This window comes from Puma concolor, chromosome A3 (genome assembly GCF_028749965.1).
Source record: "Puma concolor isolate L17-30 chromosome A3, mPumCon1.1.hap2, whole genome shotgun sequence".
In the NCBI taxonomy this organism is placed as follows: domain Eukaryota; kingdom Metazoa; phylum Chordata; class Mammalia; order Carnivora; family Felidae; genus Puma; species Puma concolor.
This window is the reverse complement of record NC_141669.1, coordinates 110,136,624-110,159,979: the sequence shown is the minus strand read 5'-3', so window position 1 is coordinate 110,159,979 and position 23,356 is coordinate 110,136,624. Positions and strand designations below refer to the sequence as shown.

At 47.7% G+C, this 23,356-nt stretch overlaps 1 protein-coding gene across 1 annotated transcript; it reads left to right on the top strand.

The window, feature by feature from the left end:
• The first annotated feature begins 11,705 nt into the window (after nt 1-11,705).
• PRND (prion like protein doppel) lies at nt 11,706-15,355 on the top strand. Its single transcript, XM_086701755.1, has 2 exons — nt 11,706-11,781; nt 13,807-15,355. Exon 2 carries the CDS (start codon nt 13,818-13,820, stop codon nt 14,352-14,354), a length of 537 nt encoding a protein of 178 aa, XP_086557881.1. The 5' UTR covers nt 11,706-11,781; nt 13,807-13,817; the 3' UTR covers nt 14,355-15,355.
• Nucleotides 15,356-23,356: the final 8,001 nt, after the last annotated feature.

Genomic DNA, 23,356 nt, shown 5'->3' with positions numbered 1-23,356 from the left:
ACATCATAGCAGTGTGTCAGTGTCACCATCAAAGGCATTCCCGGGACTCCGAGGGCCCCACATTCACACACTCATGTCTTATAATGGAAATGCCATCATCTGTGTGCCTTCAGCAGACTGGGCCACTGCCCACCGCTCCACTCAGGATTGCCAATTAGCCTACCTCACAGTGCCCGTCACAGGGCAAGCAGAAATGGTTCCGTTCTGGAGACAGCCCCCGAAACCCGGCCGCTGCGCCCCCAGGGCTGGCACAGAACGAAGAGTTTCATGGTGAGCCAAATTTGTTTAGTTTGGCCTCTAGCGACAACGATCTAAAACTCTAAGCGTGATAATGTTCCTCCCACACACAAATACACCACAAACACACCTGGCTTAGGGTTATGCTGATTATGAGTTAATTAACATAAATCTGAGCGTTAGCTGCAATTCAGTGGGTGCTATAGAAAGCTGGCAAGATCCTATCCCCTCATGCTGCCAAATCCTGAATGCTAGGCGCGCCCATCACCCTGCTCACAATGGCTGCCCACACATGGAATGCGTCCATTCAGGTTTCTTTATGGCCCAAGCTCACCCTCCCAAGGCCCTAACTCCAAAGTGCAGAACCCCACAGATTCCTGACCCTCCCACTTGTGTGCCAGGTGGCCTCATCGTTGTCTAGACTCACAGACCAGACAACCCAACAAGGAAGGAGACTGTGTTTCCTTTTTCCAGCCAATGCCATGTCTCCCCTGTTCCCTTGCATGTCTCTGAATCTCCTTTTTTTCCAGCCCTCTGAGGAGGCTTTTTTCCTCCAACCACCTGAAGACCTTTTTCTCTGCATTGCCTTCCAGGGGGCAACTGAAACACAATGGGTTTGTTACTTCCATGGCATCAGGCAGACATCAAGGCTGTTGAGGAAAGAGCCCAGAAGGAGAGTTCCTGCTTCCAGTTAGGGCCATTGGGCAGGGCTAATGTTTCCCCAAGAACTATCTCTGGACCTTTGATAAATGAAGAGAATAATGAATGAATGAATGATTACCTGCTCAGTCAAGCCCAGATTTGCCCTAACATAGTACGTCAGAGACGATGCCTAGCTTTGAGAATATTAGAAGCAACAGTTTGCACGCCACCCTTGGAAGAAGTCCACTGTGGCTCTGCTGTGTACCTGATTTCCACCAGCTTGGGCTGCCACATTCCCCAGAATCGGCCAGGAGACGAACTCAGTGAATAAACCAGGATGGGATGTTGGCTGTGTCCAGCCAACTTATGGAAAATGCTAAGTGAGAATCACCATCTTGCTTTTAACGTACTCACTCAAAGAGTAACTGCACAACAGATATGTTGTTTTATTCCATATCTCCCAGTTTGCCACAGTAAAACCACAGTATCAAATGGAAGAACATTTGTATCCTTCACGGTGAAGGGTGTAGACCGAACAATATTATTCAGCCAAAAATTAACAACACAAGACACGACAGGTGTTGGTGAGGATGCAGAGAAAGAGGAACCCTCTTGTACTGTTGGTAGGAATGCACGCTGGTGCAGCTGCTCTTGAGAACAGTATGGAGGTTTCTCAAAAAAAAAAAAAAACAAAAAAAACCCTAACCTACAATCCAACAATTGCGTTATTAGACGTTTACCCAAAAGATACAAAAACACAGGCTTGAAGGGGTACCTGCACCCCAATATTTATAGCAGCATTATCAACCAAACTATGAAGAGAGCCCAGAAGTCCATTGATTGATGAATAAAGAAAATGTGGTATATATACAATGAAATATTACTGAGCCATCACAAAGAGTGAAATCTTGCCATTTGCAATGAGGGAGCTAGAGTGTATTATGGTAAGGAAGATAATTCATTCACAGAAAGACAAATACCATGTGATTTCACTCATGTGTGGAATTCAAGAAACAAAACAGATGAACATATGGGAAGGTAGGAAAAAAGAGAGAGGGAAGCAAACCACAAGAGACTCTTAATGATAGAGAATAAACTATCGGTTGACAGAGGTGGGTGGGGGATGGGTTAGATGGGTGATGGGTACTAAGGAGGGCACTTGTTGGGATGAGCACTGGGTGTTGTACGTAAGTGAAGAATCACTGAATTCTACTCCAGAAACCCAATTGCCCTGTACGTCAACTAAAATTTTTTAAAAAAATAACAAACATTAAAGTATTAAAACACACACACGCACGCACACACACACAACACACGCACACACACAGACATACAGTATTATTCAGCCATGAAAACGCTGAATGAAGCTCTGATCCATGCTACGACGTGGACAAACTTTGAAAACATGATATTAAGTGAAAGAAGCCAGTCACCGAGGGGTAAATATTGTATGATTGCATTTATGTCGATTTATCGTATGAGTCCAGAATAGGCAAATCCAGAGAGACAGAAAGTAGATTGTTGGTTGTTGGAGGTTGGAGAGAGGTGGGGACATGAGAAGGGACGGCTAATGGGTCTGGGGTTTCTCTCTGATTTGATAAAAAATATTCTGGAATTAGATAGATAATGAGTAACTCTGTGCTGCACATCACTAAATTTACACTGTGAAATGGTGAATCTTATGGTATGTGAATTATATCTCAACAAAGCTTTGTTTTAAGCATAAAATTATCACGAAGATAGATAAATTTTCTTTATCTATCTTAGATAAAGTTATCTAGGAAGAAGTGGTGCGAAGGTAGGGGGTGGTTTAGGCATTTATTTGAGATTTAAACTAATAACATTTCAGGCAAATAACAAATAACATTTGTGTAAGAATGAGCTTAAAAAAAAAAAATCAACATTATCCTTTCAGAAACGTCTAACTACTTGGTAACTACATGACTTAACCTGGTATTAAAAGTCTACCTGAAAAGAAAGAACAGCAATATTTAGCCACAGAGCGGTTGAGTTTAAAACCTTCTTGAGGGGCGCCTGGGTGGCGCAGTCGGTTAAGCGTCCGACTTCAGCCAGGTCACGATCTCGCGGTCCGTGAGTTCGAGCCCCGCGTCGGGCTCTGGGCTGATGGCTCGGAGCCTGGAGCCTGTTTCTGATTCTGTGTCTCCCTCTCTCTCTGCCCCTCCCCCGTTCATGCTCTGTCTCTCTCTGTCCCAAAAATAAATAAACGTTGAAAAAAAAATTTTTTTTAAATAAAAAAATAAAAAAATAAAACCTTCTTGAGCCTCCTGGGATACATTTTCCTAAAAGACCCGCTCGTATTATGCACTGACAAAATCATTAGCAGGTGTATAGACCTGTTAACCCATAGGCGGCAGAAACTCAAACCCTTTACTCAGTGTTAAATACCAACATTTCCTCAAGAAAAAGCTTTGGGCCTTTGATGAATGAATGAATGGATCAATCAGTCAATCAGTCAGTCAATCAGTGAGTAAGGGACTCAGGAAATTGCTTCATGCACCAGTTTTTGTAATGAGCCTAGTGATGGCCTTTTTTTTACTAAATTACAAATTACTCCTCATACAGACTATTTCGACACCTTTCTTCCACCTGATGGAGACTTTACCCTTTTCCCCAAAGATGGCATTTCTCCTGACTTTTTGATCTGCCCAGTGGAGGCAGCCCCAGATGTTCCTTCACCTCATAGGCAAGTTATGCGCATGAGTAAGGACACACCCTTCCATGGAACGTGCTAACTCCTTGGCAAGACTGGGCGGTATGAATGCCAGGTTTGGAGAAATGGAAGCCCTCATTTGAACCTTAGCTTCTGAGCTGCCCACATTACATCCCTGTCTTACTCACTTTGACCTGCTTGCCCTGCTCGGAGGCCTCGCTGGAGCCTTTAAGAACCAGACAGCCCATCCGAATCACACACGTGATGTTTTGGCTCTCCCTCCATCGGCTCTCCTTCCCCTTGGCTTTCCCTCCTTGCCCGTATACCTGACCCTTCTTTTCGGTGTGTCATTGCACACTTATGTGTCACTTCCACTTGGGTCAGGAGATCAGCAGAGACGGAAGAGAGGCATTGGTTTGTGTCCAGTTGGAAAATCTGAGATGCTTCCCGATGGCAGCTAAAGTGAAGGGGCAAGAGGACCCAGTCAGCGCTTGAAATCAAGGAGACCCATGCACTGTTCAGTGAGTATCAGCCTTTCCTCCACACCCCAAAGCTGAGTCAAATGGGAAAACTTGCAGGGCAAAAGGGTCGTGAAAGAAATCCAACAGAACACTGAAGACGTCAACCGTCCCCTCCATCCGCCCCCAGCCCCAGCCGTCTCGTTGCCAATCCGGGCCTCCATTCACACACCTGTAATAGGATGCTACCCCACCTGTTTTCACGTCCCTTCAAGAACTGGCTTCATCATCTTCCTCCCGACAGTCATCTCTATAGACTTCTACCGCAAGATCGCTGCCTCCTCTATGCTCTGATAATCCCCGCCTGGGACATCCCATCACAAACACTGAGCCGACAGGCTGTTTCCTGAATCACAAATACCAGCAATCACGCCTTATGACCATCATGTTCCCAAGCCTAATTTTACAAGGTGTATTCAAATGCAACATGAATCCCCTTTCCTCACACGGTTCCCTCCACCTAGAATGTCTTCCCTGCCCTCTCCACTATTCATACAAGCTCCTATATATACGTTAAGGCCCAGCTGAAATATCTATCCCTATCGTGGATCCCTTTGTGAGTCTGATGAAGCCTATGGACCCTGCTCAGAATAATATTTTTAAATGCATAAAATAAACATGTGGAGGTTACACGGGAAACCAATTATGCTGAAATACAGCTATAAAAACTTTTGACACTGACTCAGTTTACATTTGTTCCAAACTCACGGAATAAGATCCACTGGTGCACCTAATAACCCCCATAATTTCACAATGGTAAGTGTAAGGGATAGTTTTAGGTCCGCTACACGTACACATGTGAAGGAAGGTGACCAAGTTGTCCTGGCTTGTCCCATGCTTTCCCATGTCCTGGGGGCCCCCTCAATCCCTGGAACACTCGGGACAGCTGGTCACCCAACTGTTGCCATTGTTTATTTGCGAATTAAAAGAAGTCTCCAATACAGGGGAGCGGCCATGCAGCAGGTGCACGGTGAACACCAGAGCCCTCTTCCACAGCTCAATCTACGTTGGTTGAACGACTTTGGGAAGCTGTCGGTTTGTGCTAAAGCCAAACAGACGCCTATCCAATGACACAGCATTTCTACACCTGAGGATTCGCCCAACAGAAATGAGAGCTTATGTTCACCACGAGACGTACATGAGACTTTTCACCGGAACTGCGTTCATTATAGTCTCAAACAGGGAACACCTCGATGTCCATCAAGAGGTAAATACATAAATAAATTGTGGTCTGTTTATACAACCATGTATCGTATGGGAATGAGAAGGGAAAAATAACACCTCCAGGCCGCAGAACTGATGAATGTCACAGACACGATGGTGAGTAAAGAAGCCAGCCGCAGAAGAGCACGTATTGCATGATTTCATTTGTGTAAATTACGGAAGTGGGTGAAACCAACGCGGGCAATAGAAGTCGGGACCATGGGTGCCCTTCGGGTGGAGGGTAGCTATGAGGGCTTGGAATATCCTGCTAATTACAGAAGGTGGTTCATTTTGTGGAAATTTATTGAATCGTGCCCTTAAAACGTGCACTGTTCTGCATGTAGGTTATACTCTGATAAAAGCTTTTTTTTTGTCTCTTTAAGATTATGGATCCCCCATTCCTATATCCTGCTAGAGCTCGTCCCTGCAGCTATCGGTTCCAAGAAGTGACCTGCATTTTCCAGTTTGGTTGGCTCTGCAGCTCAGAAGCTACTTTTGCCCAACCGAGTGTGACCTGTCTCAACGGTGCTCCTCTCTTTCTCCTTTCTCTATCACAGACCCAGCCCCTGGCATAAGCCTCCTTGGCCTCTGCTAGTTGCCTTCACAACAGTAAACGCTTCATTAGTATTTCTGGCACGCCAATAGTGAACGTGCTAACACACGTCCAGGTGTTCACGAAGCCTTTAGATCTTAGCTTACTGGCCTTCATACTATTTCGTGGGAAAGATTTGTATTGGAGTCTGTGATGCCAACAGTGTGAAGCAATGTTTCATAAGCCTTAATAGTGGTGGACTGGGGGGAGGCATGAGACCTCTTACACAAACATGGAAACAGATTCTCAGTTGAACTTCTGTCTCTGCCAAAGATGTCTGGTAAATACACCATTTATTCTCTGAGATGGAGGGCAGCTTACACGATGGAGAAGGTTAAGCTGTCCCTAACAGATGAGAGCTGAAGTCACTTGAGGCAGAAGATGGCAGGGTGGGGATTCGAACCTGGGCCTCTGGTTCCCACCCCCTCTCTTTGCAGCATCTCCAGCACCTCCCCTGAGAACGAAAGTCAACCCGAGTAACAAAGGGGTCCCTGCCCTAACACAATAGCTAGCCCCTTTCACCTGCTCCAGGTAGGCAGACCTTTCTCCTTTTGGACATTTTCCTGCATGTCAGGGAGAGAGGACAAACTGCTCATCAAATCATCGAGTTAATTATTCATCTTAAAAACATCAGAGACAAGTGAGAAAAGTGGTGGGCGGCCAAGTGGGGAATTCCAACATGGCGGCCAAGGTTGGCACTTTCTGCCCCTCTTGGGGTCTCCAGGCTGGAGTCTCTCTCCTTTCCCAGGGCACCCCATTCTGGACCACCTGGAAACACAGCCTTCCCCCCATTACCTGTGCTCTAGAGCTTTGGTGGCTCTCTGTCTTCTCACTTACAAACATCCTATTCCACGAACATTTGGGGACGCAAGATGAGTAACTGCCTTCAGTTTTCCTTGATATGCCATGAGATTCCTCAGCTCCCAACCCTTTTGCACCCCCTGCCCCGCACACATCATCACACCTCCCTGCCCTGAGTCAACTCCACACAACCCGGTGCCCAGCACCTGCTGCCATCTGGGCAGGGAAGGGCAGGGGACGGGACTGCAGGGGAAATGACACAAGCATGTGCTTCCTCTGTGGCCTCTGGTTACACTTCTAGACAGTTATATGCCAACAGAATTCCGGCTACTGCCATGATAGCTCTTCACATGCTGCCCTTGATTTTTCAAAAACAAATTCTAAAACTGTTGCATTTAACCCTGTAAAATTTCTTCTTGCTGCCCCTGTTTGTGACCTGCTGTGATTTGGAGGGTTCGGCCTGCCTCCTGGCACACGGCCCGCCTTGGCAGCTGTGACCCGTGTGTGACTCTGGCTATACTGTTCTCAACCAAGTCACAGATAGGAAGGGATATGAGGGAATTCCTGTGCTTCTAGATCCTAGGCACTGTGCTATGTGTGGGACAAGTGAAACATGGTCCTTTGACTTCTGGGAGCTCAAATGAGCCCATAAACAGCAAGGGTACCCTGTATGACTATTCGGCTCTGTGGCGAGAGCAATGGGACCCCCAAGGGAAGACACTTGTCTGTGCTTAAGAAAAGAGTGGGGGCGCCTGGGTGGCTCAGTCGGTTGAGCGTCCGACTTCGGCTCAGGTCATGATCTCACGGTCCGTGAGTTCGAGCCCCGCGTCGGGCTCTGTGCTGACAGCTCGGAGCCTGGAGCCTGTTTCAGACTCTGTGTCTCCCTCTCTCTGCCCCTCCCCTGCTCACGCTCTGTCTCTGTCTCAAAAGTAAATAAACATTAACAAATAAAAAGAAAAAAAAGAAAAAAAAAAGAGAAAAGAGTGGGCAAGCTATAGGAGAAGGTGGTCTTTTTTAAGATTTTTAAAAATGTTTTATTTATTTTTGACAGGGAGAGAGCATGAGCGGGGGAGGGGCACAGAGAGAAGGTGGGGACAGCAGACCTGAAGTGGGCTCCATATCAACAACAGCGAGCCCAACACGGGGCTCGAATTCACAAACCTCAAGATCATGACCTGAGCTGAAGTCAAACACTCAACCAGCTGAGCCACCCGGGTGCCCCGGAAGGTGGTATTTAAAATCTTCCCAGAGCAATAATCAGAATTCCAAGAATATAAAAGCTGCACACAGGCATATTTTATGACCCAGCAAGTCTACCCCTCAGAGTTCACACCCGACACAAAAGCAATCCCATTCCACCAAAAAGCACATGTCAGAATGTTCACAGTAACTCTTGGCGAGAGCCCAAACCAGAAACCACCCAAACGCCCACCGCCAGGGGAACAGAGAAGAAAATTGTGGAGGAGTGTCCCAATGGAACGGGCAACTGACAATGCAGGTGACTCTACAAGACCCAAGCTGAGCAAGGCAGACACAAAAGATTGTTTACATAATTCTCTCTATACCAAGTACAACCATAGGCAGAGCTCATCTAGGACGTAAGGAGTCGGCACAGTGGTCAGCATAGGCGGGAGGGCAGGGACCCAACGGGGAGACAAAGAGGCTTCGGGGGTGCAGTCACGTTCGGTTTATTTTTCTGGGTGTAGGTTACACGGGTGTGTTCAGTTTGTAAAAATGCACAATGCTGTGCCCTTAGGATATGTTCAGCTTTCTGTGAATAGTAGACTCCAGGAAAAAAGAAAGAAATTGATGGGGCACCTGGGCGGCTCAGTCAGTTAAGCATCCGACTTCAGTTCAGGTCATGATCTCGCGGCTTGTGAGTTCGAGCCCCGCGTCGGGCTCTGTGCTAACAGCTCAGAGCCTGGAGCCTGCTTTGGATTCTGTGTCTCCCTCTCTCCCTGCCCCTTCCCTGCTGGCACCCTGTCTCTCTCTTTCAAAAATAAATAATAATACTAAAAAAAAAAAGGAAGAAAGAAAGAAAGAAATTGAGTGCAGCTAGACAGCTACACAGCTATCTCATCAGTATTATTTTCTGAAACACGTTTCAGTTCTGCCATTAGGCCATGAGCTGTTTTAGCTGGCCTTATCCCTCCTTTGGCACAGCATATAGTCCAAGCACATAACAGACTTCTCTTCAGGAAGCCAAGATATAGTGGGTGATCCTCCTACCCACTAACCCTTCCGGGTACAGTTTGGCATGGCACCTTGTGTCTTAATGCCCACTCTATCTAGAAGTGCCCTCCAAAGGTCAAGATCTAATCGAACTAGGAGCTGAAATCATAATGACCCACTGGTGCATTCTGGACCTCAGCCTTTCTCTGTCGATTTTTTTTTTTTTTAATTATCCACATAATTTAATTATCCACATAATTTTTTTCTAGAGAAATCCATCAGAGTCCCTTGCATCATGGAGCACCCAACCCTGTGGGATCAGTCTTGTTCTCCCTGTTTAATCAAGGATGCTCCACATTCAATGATACTCCTCATACAACTCTCAATGCCAGAAGACACAATTCCCTCGAACCTGGCCTCTCGGCTCACGTAGAGACTAATGGTCTCTCACTAATTCCTCGGCTGCTTGTTTGTACATCCTTGTAGGCGGGGAGCCGGTGTCAGGCAGGATTGGGGCAGTCCTGCACTCTCTGAGTCCGGGTAACAGTTTTCTCGACTTGTTTGCAGCTTCCAGAGCCCCTCCCATCTTCTCGAACATTTCCACAGTCTTCCCTGTTCTTCTGTGCCTCTTTGTTTGCTGACGAGAGGAATCTGCAGCCTCATCAGCTCTGCACCAACCTCCCACCACCTCCTGGGCAAAGTCCTCCTCAGGAAAAGACTAGAAAGAAGAATGGAGGGGCCTGGAGGTGCTCGCACCCGATGAGGACGGGCAGGGTGGACAGTACACAGAGTTCAGGGCAATGGGCCCGCGATGGGAGGGCAGCACTGCCCGTGGGGCTGGGTGGCCTTGAGCCTATCTGGCCCCATGACTTCACAATGTGAAGGAGCTGAGCTGGAGGATTCGGAGCTCTTTCCAGCTCTAAACACCCCAAACCTTAATTATGACCCTTGTCTCTGGATAGTGAAATATTAACATGGTTTTTTTTGGTTTTTTGTTTTTGTTTTTTTTACTTCTTCCCTTCAGCATTTTGCAAATAGTCTATAGTAAGTTTGCAATACTGAAGTGTGTGTGTGTTCACAGGACCAAAAAGTCTCTGATTCTAGAAAGAAAATGGAAAGGTTTTTTTTCTTAAGTTAATGAAATAGAGGCACCTAGGCTCAGTTGGTTAAGCGTCTGACTTCGGCTGAGGTCATGATCTCGCGGTTCATGAGTTCGAACCCATGTCAGGCTCTGAGCGGCTTTGAATTCTGTATCTCCTTCTCTCTCTGCCCCTCCCCTGCTCGTGCTCTCTCTGTCTCTCTGTCTCTCCTCTCTCTCAAAAATAAAATAAAACATTTTTTTTAAAGCCTTAAAAAATAAGGAAGTGAAATAAAATTTAAAAGTAAAGGCAGAGGAGAAAGAAAGGCCCAACTGGAGGACCCAAATCCCTGCAGGGGCAGCATTGACCTCGGGGGTTTCCCACCTCCAGGGTGATAGGTCTTTGTAACCTCATGGCGCCATCTGCTGGTCATCCTGGGACAACCGCTTCAGCTTATTCGCAAAAGGGCTTTGAGGTGAATCCAGCCAACATCGCTGGGCATTCGGGATATAGATCACATTCCGTTTACAGGCTAATCTCACGCCGTTCTTTCCTCCAGAATTTACTTTTGATCTCGCATGACAGTAATAACTGTAACCGGGACACCAGAGTAAGTCCCTTTTGTACAAGGAATGGTCACCGGATAACTGCGCACGGCCCCTCCTGCCTGGAGTGGCTGGTTCTTCAGATCCTCTCCCCTCTGCTCTTGAGAAAACTCACTCCCAGCCGACTTTGAACAGTGTCGGTTTCATCTCCATGTGTCTCTGTCCTGTGGGTTTCCATAGATCTTGACTTTTTGGCCTTGGATTAATTCGGCGGCTCAGGCATTCCTACACGGACCAAAAACCTAAAATGCTGGCCAGGCCTCTCGCGGGTCCCTCTAGAACCCTGCTTTTCTACCTCCGCAAAGGGAGTGGGGTACCTCACTCCCTGGCAGTCTCCGCTGGGAGGGGGCCTGTGGCCCGGCTGATCTCTTACCCTCTTCCCAACCAGACCCTGGCCACAGTGGCTGCCCAGCAAAAGCCCCCTTGCTACCTGAGGCTGGGCTTTAGATGTAGGACAGCATGCATATCCGGCAACACCCTCTGTTGTAGATACTGGTGGGAAAGTGTTTTCCTTCTAACACTGCTAATTCCAGTTCTACAAGGCACCTCTCAAAATACCAGCCTTAAAAATAGCCCTAACCAGACTCTGGACAGATGTATCCATTCACCTATCCAGCTGGGGCATTGTGATATAGTAATGGTCCCAGTTCTTGGCATAGAGCTTCTAAAACCTGTGAATTTCCTGAGTGAGGCGGGGGGGGGGGGGGGGGGGGTTGGCTAGAAGTATCTTTGGTTATAATATTTGGCTTGTGTCCCCGTTACTGGCACAGAGGGGTTTGGAGAGCTTCCGGGTTGGTGAACTCATCAACATTCAGGGATATAGTGCCCCCACACTCCGTGGGGACTCCATGGGGACAACTGGAACCCTCCAGACCTTGCCCTACGAACTTCATCTGGCTGTTCATTTGTTTCCTTTATAATGTCCTTTGTGATAAACTGGTAACGGCTAAGTAAATAAGTAAATACATACAGACATACATAAAAGAAAAGAAAGTAAAATCAAAAGTAACTCTCAAGTCTTCCTGAACTTCATCAAGATCTTCACATGGTGTTTATTAGTAGAGAGTGATGAGAAGGTCTATCCTCAAGGCAGAGGAGGGGCTGGGAACCCCTGATTGGTCCTGCCCGGGAGGGGAGGGCTGCCATATTTGGAGAGCAGCGGGGATGCCGCCTCCCCCTGCAGTTCCTACATAGGCAGGACCGTGCCCTGGAGGACACTGCTGCTGAGGCTCCAGAGACACACTTCCAGAGAGATCCCAAGGTAGGTGGGGAGCCAGAGTTCGCGCTGGGTTCCATTTCTGTGGTCAGGGTTGCTCATTTCTAATCAGACTGCAAACCGTGCCGGGATTTCTTTTCTCCCACCCCCTGGCGTGGGTCCCCAGTCAGGGGACACATAGGAATGTTGGGGCATCACTGGTGTTGCGTGTCTGCTTCTGGTGTTGACAATAAAATGCTATTTTACGGTTGGCTGGTTGGGATTTTCTTTGTGCTTTCACACCCTTGTCCATGAACATGAATTTCTTTCTCGAGATCTCTGTGCTTTTGTGTCTTTAGTTTGACACACCTGTAATTTGTGTTATTATTCTTATTTAACATTTCTCCTTCCAAGGAGTCTGGGCTGAGGGCATGGGGTGTGATTAATGAATGTTCGCTTCATGCTCGGCTCTCTTTGGAGAAGGCTGATCTGAGGTCACTGTGATTAGGGAGCAGTGGGGGGTCAGGTGCCAGAAGCCTGGGTGCTCAGGCTGCTGCCGGGCGCACTCATGCCCTCCCTGGGCCAGAGACTAGACCATGCCTGCAGGGAAAGAGAGGTCACCAGGCATCTAGAGGGGACTGCACTGCGCTTGCGTTTTGCCTTTTTTCCTACGTAAGAACCAGCATCACACTGGAGTTGGACATTTTAGCAGAGGTGGACCAGTCACTTTGGGAATATGACAGGGAGCAGGTGTTAGGGGCTAAGCAAGCTAACTTTTCCACCTCCTTCAGCTCTGGCACGAATGGACTCACTTAAAACTTCATCTAGGACACGGCGTAAGCACGCCTGGCTATGGTCACTGTTCCTGCGTTTCTGATCCACACCGACAAGGGTCCAGGTCCTGGAATGCCCTGAACAGTTGACCTTGGGAAGTAGATTTCCACAATAGCTATTGTAGTTTCAGGAGCCAGACGTGACAAACTACCAGACTCGGGGGCTGAGGGAAGGGGGACTATCCCCTGATGTCATCAGCAGCCCTTCAGATGCCCAGGGGCCACCTTGACCCTGGACCCTCGGCTCTCCCCCAGGCCCTCATCTCCTTTGAAATTCCTCACGAGCCCTGCTCTTTGCTCAGCTTGGGGGCCGTCGGTGCTGCCCTCTGTGCCCAGTGAGTCAAAAGCACAAAATCTAAGCACCGTGCCCTTCTGCAGCCCAGAAAGGCCATGATGCATGGAAACTGGGCACATGGGAACAGTGTCAGACAGACTTGGATTCGAATCCACCACCCATTAGTGTGCAGCCTTGGGCCAGTGACTTACCTACTCTGAAACCCAGCACAACTTTCATAAGATGGGAATGATAACGTACCTACCCCACGTGAGAATTAAGCTAGTCAATGCCAATGGCTGCCACTTAGTAAGTGCTCAATAAAACGCTAGGCGACGGGGAGGGTGGGGTCACGCCGCCCCCAGGGGTGAGACTGGGAGCGTCGTCTATAACACATCTTGACCCCCTGACACAGGAGGCAGGGGTCTCCTGGCCACGCTTCTGTCTCTCTCTCCCCGTCATTACCATAAAGCCCTTTAGGGTCAGCAGCCAGGTGACTTTCTTTGAATGGATAGCAGAATGCACCAGGGCCAGAGCCAGCTTAGGGCAACAGAGAATAAAAAGGGAAGGTTAAGAATACAGTCTGTGCACGGAAGCCTGTGGTTCCAACTCTTCTGGGTGCTTTCCTCCAGAGATCCCTTGATTTCAAAGACTTGGGAACACCAAAGAAAACCTATACGTATTATGTCATTACTCATGTATTTTCCCATGCATATTCAAAGGCTTTATAATTGCCAGTTGTAGCTTCTTATCTGTATGAGAAAACCAGATCTCTGCCCTAAGTGCATATAATTTCAGGCAAAAGCAAGAAACTGGGGATTGGCTTAGCCAGTACAACCGGAGCATGGGAAAACTATTATGGTTTTGGAAAATGTGAACGGCGTGAGGTTGCATTCCTTGCTTAAAATCTGCACACAGGAGGGGGGCAGGGGAGCCCAGGAACCCCACCGGAGAAAGTAACCGTCCCGGCCTTTGCTCTTGCAGATCCTGACACAATGAGGAAGCATCTGGGCAGATGCTGGTTGGCCATTGTCTGCGTCCTGCTGTTCAGCCAGCTCTCGGCAGTCAAGGCAAGAGGCATAAAGCACAGAATCAAGTGGAACCGGAAGACTTTGCCCAGCATCTCCCAGGTCACGGAGGCGCACACGGCTGAGATCCGCCCTGGGGCCTTCATCAGGCAGGGCCAGAAGCTTGATATCGACCTTGGCGCTGAAGGCAACAGGTACTACGAGGCCAACTACTGGCAGTTCCCCGATGGGATCCACTACAATGGCTGCTCTGAGGCCAACGTGACCAAGGAGAAGTTTGTCACCAGTTGCATCAACGCCACCCAGGTGGCCAACCAGGAGGAGCTGTCCCGTGAGAAACAAGATGACAAGCTTTACCAGCGGGTCCTGTGGCGGCTGATCAGGGAGCTCTGCTCTGTCAAGCACTGTGATTTTTGGTTGGAAAGGGGAGCGGGACTTCGGGTCACCCTAGACCAGCCTGTGATGCTCTGCCCGCTGGTTTTCATTTGGTTTATTGCGACATAAGCTTGCAGGCAGGCTGGCAGCCACGGGGATGGGGGGGTGAGCAAGCCGCTGAGTTATCCCAGTTCCTCTCCTCCAGACCCAAACCCCCACGTGTCCCGAAGGTACACATGAGGAACCAAGTATTCCCATGGGTACCCGTCTGCTTTTGATAAATGTGTGTGTACCAATCCCCTCCAGGCTCTACTGAAGGGCAGCCTTTTAATCACCACATTCTCAGGTCCCAGCGGAGGGTCTGGCACACCATCTTCCGCAGTAAATGTTGGGTGAACAGATAAGAGAATGAGCCAGGGACCCTGCCACGCGCGTCACGCTATTTCCGGACCCCTCTTAGAGGTAGGTGCTATTCCCACTGTACAGATGAGGAAACGGAGGCTCCAACAGGTGAAGTGGCTGGAGAGTAGCAGAGCCAAAATTCAATCCTGGCTTGTGTCACCCCAGGTCTTCCCCTCTGTGCAATCCCAGAGCTGTCTTGTGATCCCTTTCTTACTGCTCGCAAGACCCAAACCCAAACACAGATTTCTGGCGAAACCGCAGAAACCCCACTTTTGGAAATACGAAACGGTCTGAACTGATGGCCATGTATCTTAATACCTGGTTACATGGAGGTTTTATTTAACTCTTCTCATCAAACTAAGATACAAGAAAGGGATTAAGCAGACACAGAAGTAAAGCTAGACGAAGGCCCAGAAATCACCGCGTAAGGCGATCTTGCCAGGCCGGTTCCCAGAGCAGACCAGATGCACAGCAGGATGTGACCACGGCACAAAGGTTTTTGTTTTGTTTTGTTCTGGTTTCGGTGTTTTTCTTTTTGTTTTTGTTTTTCGCAAGAAGGATAAGTATTTGCTCTTCCTGGCTCTGAACTATTGTCTGGATTTGAGAAAGTATTTTTAATGGGCATGTTTGCTTTCTAATGTTCGTTCCCCCAGCCCTTTCTGTATCTCTCTGTGTATATGCAAATGAGAATCTTTAAATATACTCCCTTTACACGGGTACCACGCCAATTTCTGGCTGCTTTTTTACTCCCACTTCGGTGAGGGGCCGTCATTTCTGTGAACCACTTAGCTCTATAAAAAAAAATAATTCCTTGGGGCACCTGGGTGGCGCAGTCGGTTAAGCGGCCGACTTCAGCCAGGTCACGATCTCGCGGTCCGTGAGTTCGAGCCCCGCGTCGGGCTCTGGGCTGATGGCTCAGAGCCTGGAGCCTGTTTCCGATTCTGTGTCTCCCTCTCTCTCTGCCCCTCCCCCATTCATGCTCTGTCTCTCTCTGTCCCAAAAATAAATAAACGTTGAAAAAAAAAAAAAATAAAAAAAAATAATTCCTTGCCACAAAGGTTCAAGAGAAGCTACGTCTTTAGGGAGACCCGACAAAGAACTCACTCATGCCCTAAGCAAGAGGCGATATGCCACTTATTATCTACTTCTTATTAGTTACCTATAGATACTACAAAATGCTAGTAGTTAATATTAGTTACAAATAAATATATCACAAAATAGGAATACGGCTTAAGTACAAATAATGAAGCTACTGCTCTAAGATGCCCCAAGAGACGCTCTGGGGTGCATTTAGAGGCGCCCCCCCCCTCCGCCCCAGGAATTGTTGAACCATATTTGGACGCACCAGCTGCTGAATATTATCAATTCTCCTTTAAAGAGAGTCTGTAAGGGGAGAAAAATGTGCATTCTCGGACAGTGTATCCTAAGTATTTTAAAACATGAATGTTGATAATGGTACCTCTTGTTCTGAGCCTCCACTGCTATCAGCGTTCTTCTCAAGGCTACTTCTGGAAGGTTTAAATACACGGAAAGCCAGTGGAGGACTTGGGGGCGGGGCAGCCCAGGGTAGCGGCTCTCCCCTGGGAGCCTGGGGGGCCTAGCCCCTGCCCTGAATCTGCACCGAGGAGGAGGAGGAGGAGGAGGGTGGGATGGAGGCCAGAAGGCCGTAGTTCTCAGACGGCCAGCACTGTGCCCACCTTCTGCTTCCACAGTCCTGTTGGACTCTTGAGCAGAGCACAAGATAGAAGTACAAGCCATGTGGGTCATTTCTTCCCTGTCCATTTTTTATTTTTATTTTTTTAATAATAACAATAGCAAGAAAGACAGAAGGAAGGATGGAAGGAAAGAAGGAAGGAAGGAAGGAGCAGGAAGAAAGAAAGAAAAGAAAGAAAGAAAAGAAAAGAAAAGAAAAGAAAAGAAAAGAAAAGAAAAGAAAAGAAGGGGGGCGCCTGGGTGGCTCGGTCGGTTAAGCGTCCGACTTCAGCTCAGGTCATGATCTCACGGTCCGTGAGTTCGAGCCCCGCGTCGGGCTCTGTGCTAACAGCTCAGAGCCTGGAGCCTGCTTCGGATTCTGTGTCTCCCTCCCTCTCTGCCCCTCCCCTGTTCATGCTCTGTCTCTCTCTGTCTCAAAAATAAATAAACGTTAAAAAAAAATTTTTTTTTTAAAAAAGAAAAGAAAAGAAGGAAAGAAAGAAAGAAAGAAAGAAAGAAAGAAAGAAAGAAAGAAACTACTTACAGGCTGATGTTGAAAGAAAGAAAGAGAAGGAAAGACAGAAAAGAAAGGAAAGAAAAAGAAAGAAAGAAAGAGAAAGAAAGAAAGAAAGAAAGAAAGAAAGAAAGAAAGAAACTACTTACAGGCTGATGTTGAAAATTTCAGCCCAGCCCTGCTGAGTGTAACTAACCATAAGGGCACACACAGGCACAGAAGCAAAATGACTTCATTTCTTAGGTGAAAACAGGTCACAACATAGTACATTTTCTATAATTGCTGTCTTTTCTCATTTCATTAACAGTTCCAGACATCAGATTTAAGTGGGGCGTGAAAGGGAATTTGTACATGGTGATTCAAATGCAAACATTATTCACGAAGCTTTTGAGACTATATGTGCTTGAACATCCTTGCTGATGTTTACGAATTATGAGGTCAAGGGAAGGCTTCGGTTTTTCACTTTAGCAAAAGGTTGCCGAGCAGCTACTGTGTGTAACACACTGTAAGGGACCTCCGAATTATTCTTGATACAGTCATTCTAAATGTGAATAATTTCGCTAACATTGCATTCTCAGCCCCTCCAAGTGTTGACTCTTCCAAATGTGCTTATTGTAAAAGTGACATTCAAATGACAATGGAAATCCGATTGCCGGCAATCCCAGCATCTGATGAAGTCATTGTTTTCGGTTTGCCCTCTTACCTCCTAGGCCATAATATTTGCATATACATGTGTACATACTTGCAGTAACAATGTAGCTTTTATATTCCAAATATTCTCTGGACTTTATTCTATGCTTTTTTCATTTTTTGTGCCAGGTTTTAGTTCTTGGCTCCCCCTACCTTTCCCAACCCATTCTCTCCCTCCTGCCTGCTGTGCAACCTCCACATTTTCACTGTGCTTAGGTATACAAGGGAGGGTTTTTTTAATTTGATTGCTCCTTTAAAAAACACTATGATTGTACATATCACATTTATTCCTCCGCAGTTTGATTTATAACTTCACACTGCCTCATGAACCTCTTTCCAGTTCAACAGCGAGCTGGTTAGCTAATGTGTCCTTTCAGATTGCCGTGTAATATTCCATGGTGTAGATAGACCCTGGTTGATTTGATCACTTCCTTGCTGATGGACCTTCAGGGTTTTTTTGCCACTGCAAACAATAAACATCCTTGTACATATAGCCTTGCAACGTGTGGCTTTTATTTCTGTGGAATAGTTTCAATATAAATAATTTAAATTTTTCTAGATATGGCTAGATCATGTTCCTACATTGCTGGAGCAATTCTCATTCCTGCCTGCCCTGGACGGTGCTAACCTGTAAGGGTTTTTATGTCACTTAAGTGTAAGAACCTGTCTTTGCTGCAAGTGCCGCTCGAGTACCTTCTCTCCTTTGCAGACAGCACATCCAAATCCTGCCAAGTAACTTCTGACCACCAGCACCATTTGAAAATCCTAAAACTGTTAGCAGTTCCTATTTTAAACCTGGCTTTTCGCTCAAAACATCCGGATGAGAAGCCTGGAAAGCAGGCTTGGGCTTTAGAGGGTGGTATATTTGCACAACTTTGTGCTCCCTGATGGCCAGGGAGGTGTGGGGTGAGGTTTGGTCCTGGCCTTGTTTTTTAAAAAGATTTATTATTTTTTTTAATGTTTATTTATTTTTGAGAGAGAGAGAGAGAGAGAGAGCATGAGCAGGGGAGGGGCAGAGAGAGAGGGATACAGAATCTAAAGCAGGATCCAGGCTGTGAGCTGTCAGCACAGAGCCCGACGCGGGGCTCGAACTCACAGACTTCGAGATCATGACCTGAGCCAAAGTCGGACGCTCAACCGACGGAGCCACCCAGGCACCCCGGTCCTGGCCTTTTCATTAATCCGGGGTAAATTATCCGCATTCCAGTGAGAATGCCCTCTAGGAGATAAAGACCAAAAGCACCGGGCGTCAAGCACACTGTTCAAGTAGCCGGGGCCCCTCCTGGCTTCAGGGCCTCTGCAGACGGCCAGCATCTCCCGGGAGCCTTTGCTCCCCATCTTGCTTAGGATGCGCTCTGCAACATTTAGACCTCACCCCATGGTCCTCACGAGATGTGTCCCAGGCAGTAGCCATGAGTTTGTCGTGAGACGTTTACACTCTCTCCCTCAAGCTCGCTGATAAGAAGAGATGAACTTGGGGCAGAGGCCCATTGGGTCAGGCGCCCCCGGTCCTACGTCACACCTTGAGATTTGGTCACTTCTTGTGTTTCCACCCAACATGTTTTCTTCACGTGCTGTGTGTGGCTGGACAAGGACACCCTAAGATGCCCGTGTGTCGCTGTGTGTCACCCTCTGGAGCCTGCCATGGTCTCAACTGAAAGATGAAGAGCGGGGGCCGTGTGCCCCCACACAGGCAGTGATAGGCCACGCACACTGAGCGGGTGATGGAGGAGACGCACAGACACGGCATCCTGGCAAATTTCTGTTCCCCCAGCGGAAAGCTCAGACGCTGCTCTGGCAAACCCAGCTTGTGCCGGGCGTGTGTGCTCATTCTGCCCCAAGACCGTGCAGCCGGACACGGCAGGCGACGCCTTCCTCTCATACCCTCCCTCTGGCAGCAGATGGGTTACAGCCGGGCACCCAGTTTCCCCTTGGAAGGGAAGGGAGCCAAACTTCCATGTCACTGGGAATGACGGGCACCTGCAAAAAGAATAAATCAAACATTCCCAGGGAAACGAGAAGAAGGCATTATGTCTCTGGGACACCTCTAAGCCCTTCCCAGACCCTTCCAAGTCTACTCATCAGGTTTAGCTGTTGCTCTTGTCAAATGGGAGGCTTCACCTGGACCCATGGGAGGCCTCAGACTGCATAAGTCCCATGTACTAACCATTCCCCGTCTAAAGGGATCTTTCTGGGGGCTACACCCAGTCCAGAGCTGACCCCCCCCCCAAAAAAAAGAGCTTTTCTTTCAATGTTTAAGTATCACTGCGTCCTCAAGCTGCTTCCCCTACCCTGGTCAGAAGGTCTTATCTCTACCCACCACCCACCCACCTGGTCAGCCCTTGGAATTCCCAGATCTTATTTTAATGGAAATCTTTTTGTGGGAAAGCATTGCTTTCTTAAACAATAAGATTGCTTTAACTCTAGCAGGCTTCGTTATAAATTGTGGAAGGAAATTGGCAGAAGGCCAGAGAGGAACTTGAGGAAGCTACAAACAGGTCAGGGTCAGAGAACCTACCACAGCTGGCCTTTCTGGATGGAGGGAGGTGGGTAAGAGTGGGAGGTTGGGGGAGAGGGCAGGGGCCTAGGAGAAAATACCATCCATGGAGAGAATTACACATGTGGGTTTATCAGAGGTGCCGTCAGCATCCAACAGGGTGGGGGTGTTATGCCCCCAGGGCTCCGGGTTCTAGAAACAACCCTCAACACCAAGGAGAGAGAATTTCAAGGACTAAGCAGAGAGAAGTAGGGTCCTGGAAATTCCTATATCAGCTGTGTTGTACTTGAATTTCCAAATCCACAATTAGAGCTCCTAATTTGTTTTAACTGGCTGTTTTGACTCAGGGCTACTTAGCAATCAAAAACAAAATGAAGGAATTATACCATCTGCAACATTGTGATTTATAAGATTTTGGTCATCTAGATGACCAAAATACATTTCTCATATATATTTGGTCTTCATCCTTGGTTCTTGGCTCACAGCTCCCCAAACCCTTGGAATTTGCTGAGTAAGATCAGTGGAAGCATCTTTGGTTATAATACTTGATCTCTCGTTTTCAATTCCTGAAATTGCTTCACAGCCATAAAGGTGAAATGGGTGTCTTGTGATTCGTAAGCAGCCCCTTCATGAGTTTATGCTAATGAGGTGACTTGGAAAGCACCTACAGATGGGGGCTGGTCTCCAGGGAAACCAATCCTGATGGCCAATGAGTTAATCCACCAGTGGCCAATGAGTTAATCCGTTGTGCCCAGGTAATGAAGCCCCCATAAAAACCAAAACGGACAGGGTTGGGGAAGCTTCCATGTTGGCGAACACGTGGAGATTTGGGCGAATCGAGCATGCTGAGAGAGCACGGAAGCTCCAAGCCCTTTGCCCGGACCTTGTCCTGTGCATCTTTTCTGTCTGTCTGTTCCTCAGTTATATTCTTTTACGATAAACCACTGCCCAGGGCCAGTTTCCCGGAAAAGGTTGTTGCAGATATGTGAGGGACACTGACAAGAGCCAAAGAGATCCACAGGGATCTGACCAGGGGATCTGCTGTGGCTGTGTAGCCACAGTTAATTCTGTGTGTTACTTATTGACTTCTCCTGTGTTCCCATGTAGAAGGAAGGGCAAGTATGCTACCATCCCATCGAAGGTTTACACTCCCCCGAGTTGGGCCTGGGAGCCTTGACGGCTGTCATTTGCCCTCACTCCCACCCTCTTCAGGGACAGACCAGCAAGGCATCTCAATACTTCCCAGTCCTGAGATGTTGGGAGAAAGAGAGCTGCTTTCCAGGAGATTATCCGCCGTGAACTGGAGCCTGTTTGGAGGTAGGAGGCTCCTCTTAGCCTCTCTGTGCTGTTGTGCTTGAGAAGAAATCAGTTTCACAATAAGACAAAATTTCTCCATCTGAACAGTCAACTGAACTCCACTCTGGGGGTTTCTTCTCTAGCCCAGAGAGGTCTCAGGATAATGTGGAGTTTCTCAGGGGCAGTTCTGTAGAATGAAGAAGTCGGAGAGGCAGAAGACCTGAGCTCCAGCACTGTCCCATGCCTGGAGTCTTTGGGCCAATCATTTCACCTGTTTGAACTTCAGGATTTTTTTTTTATCCATAATGGTAGGTATAATACCACCTACCTCACGAACATCAAGTAAGAGGATGGATTCGGAAATATCTGGTACAAAATCAAGGTCAATTGCATCAGCATTAATGAATGGATCACCGTGACCAGATAAGTAGAATCTAAAATCAGGATTGTAAATACACTTGCTCATGTCCAAAGAGAGCACAGTTTTCCTTCTTTTTCCTTACATTTAGGAAATTGTGTTGATGTGCGGGTTACTTGCTATCTCAGGCTGGTTGCCCCCGGGAGTCAGTCCTGAGACCAAGAATCCATGTACAAGTAGTATATTAGGGAAGTGAACCCTGGGAACATTGGAAGTGAGAAGTACGGGGGGGAGTTAGCAAGTTGACTCCGTGGGCAACAGGAACTTCATTTTGCTGGGACCTTCTGGGAGGCGGCAGAGAAAACGTGTTCAGAGTTACCCCACCGGAGGGGAAGGGAGCCGGGGAATGTATACAGCAGCACCTCCCATCATTGGTTGTGGACCACTCCCAAAAGGCATATGTCCAGCCTGCTATTTGCATGGTTTGAGTGGGCTCCAGACAGTGCCACTGCCTGGATGGTTCCATCTCCTAATGGTGAGAGTTAAAGGCACAGGAAGAAACAAACACAAGGGGCGCCTGGGTGGCTCAGTCGGTTAAGCAGCCAACTTCGCCTCAGGTCATGATCTCGTGGTCCGTGAGTTCGAGCCCCGCGTCGGGCTCTGGGCTGACAGCTCAGAGCCTGGAGCCTGTTTCAGATTCTGTGTCTCCCTCTCTCTGACCCTCCCCCGTTGATGCTCTGTCTCTCTCTGTCTCAAAAATAAATAAATGTTAAAAAAAATTTTTTTTAAAAGGAAACAAACACAAGACAAGGACACTTTAACACCCAAAAATGAGCCCAATCTGACCTTCAAACTTTCTGGGTGCCCACCCATCCCACTAAGTGCCAGATGCCATTTCACCTGCTTTTATAAGGGATATAAGGGACAGACGATTTCACAAAGCCAAACCTGGCCAGTAGTTCACCTTAGCCTGTGTATCCCAAGTGCTGGTGGACTTCCTACCTCCAGCTCAAGCCCGAAAATAAAGAAATGCCTCTAAACATGCTTTATGTATTCATTTTTCTAGTTGCAAATGGTGCACCGTAGTTTAGTTTGAAGGCCTGGTAAAGAATACGCCAGAAATAGTGAATATAGTATTTCACCTAAAAACTAGGGCAATCGTTTAAGGGAAAAAAAAGAAAAAAAAAAAGATGTTCTTGTTTAGCCAAAGAGTATGCCCCGAAGCATCAAAAGATGTGGTGAGAGTAGCTTCAACTTCTGATGATAGAGATCTTTCAGGAAAGAGGTGTTTTATCGGTTCATCTTGACTGAGTGTTCAAGATAATGAAGACGCGGCCAGCTATCGGCTTCGGAGTCTACCCCCTCCGATATACAGCCCAAACCTACCAGGCCCGAGTGCCTAGAGGTGGGGGGACGAGATGTGTTACCATCTGAATGTTTGTGTCCTCCCCAAATTCCTGGGTTGAAATCCTACCCCTCAGTGTAATAGTATCAGGAGGTGGGGCTTCTGGGAGGTGATTAGGTCACGAGGGTAGAGCCTTCATGAATGGAATTCGTGCCCTTATGAAAGAGACCCCGGAGAGCGCCCTTGCCTCTCCTGCCACGGAAGGACACAAAAAGAAGACAGCCCGCTGTCTCTGAACCAGGAATCTGACAGCACGAGACACCGAAGCTGCCAGTCC

Coding starts and splice junctions, on each gene's coding strand:
- PRND (XM_086701755.1), top strand. CDS start 13,818: ATGAGGAAGCATCTGGGCAGATGCTGGTTGGCCATTGTCTGCGTCCTG.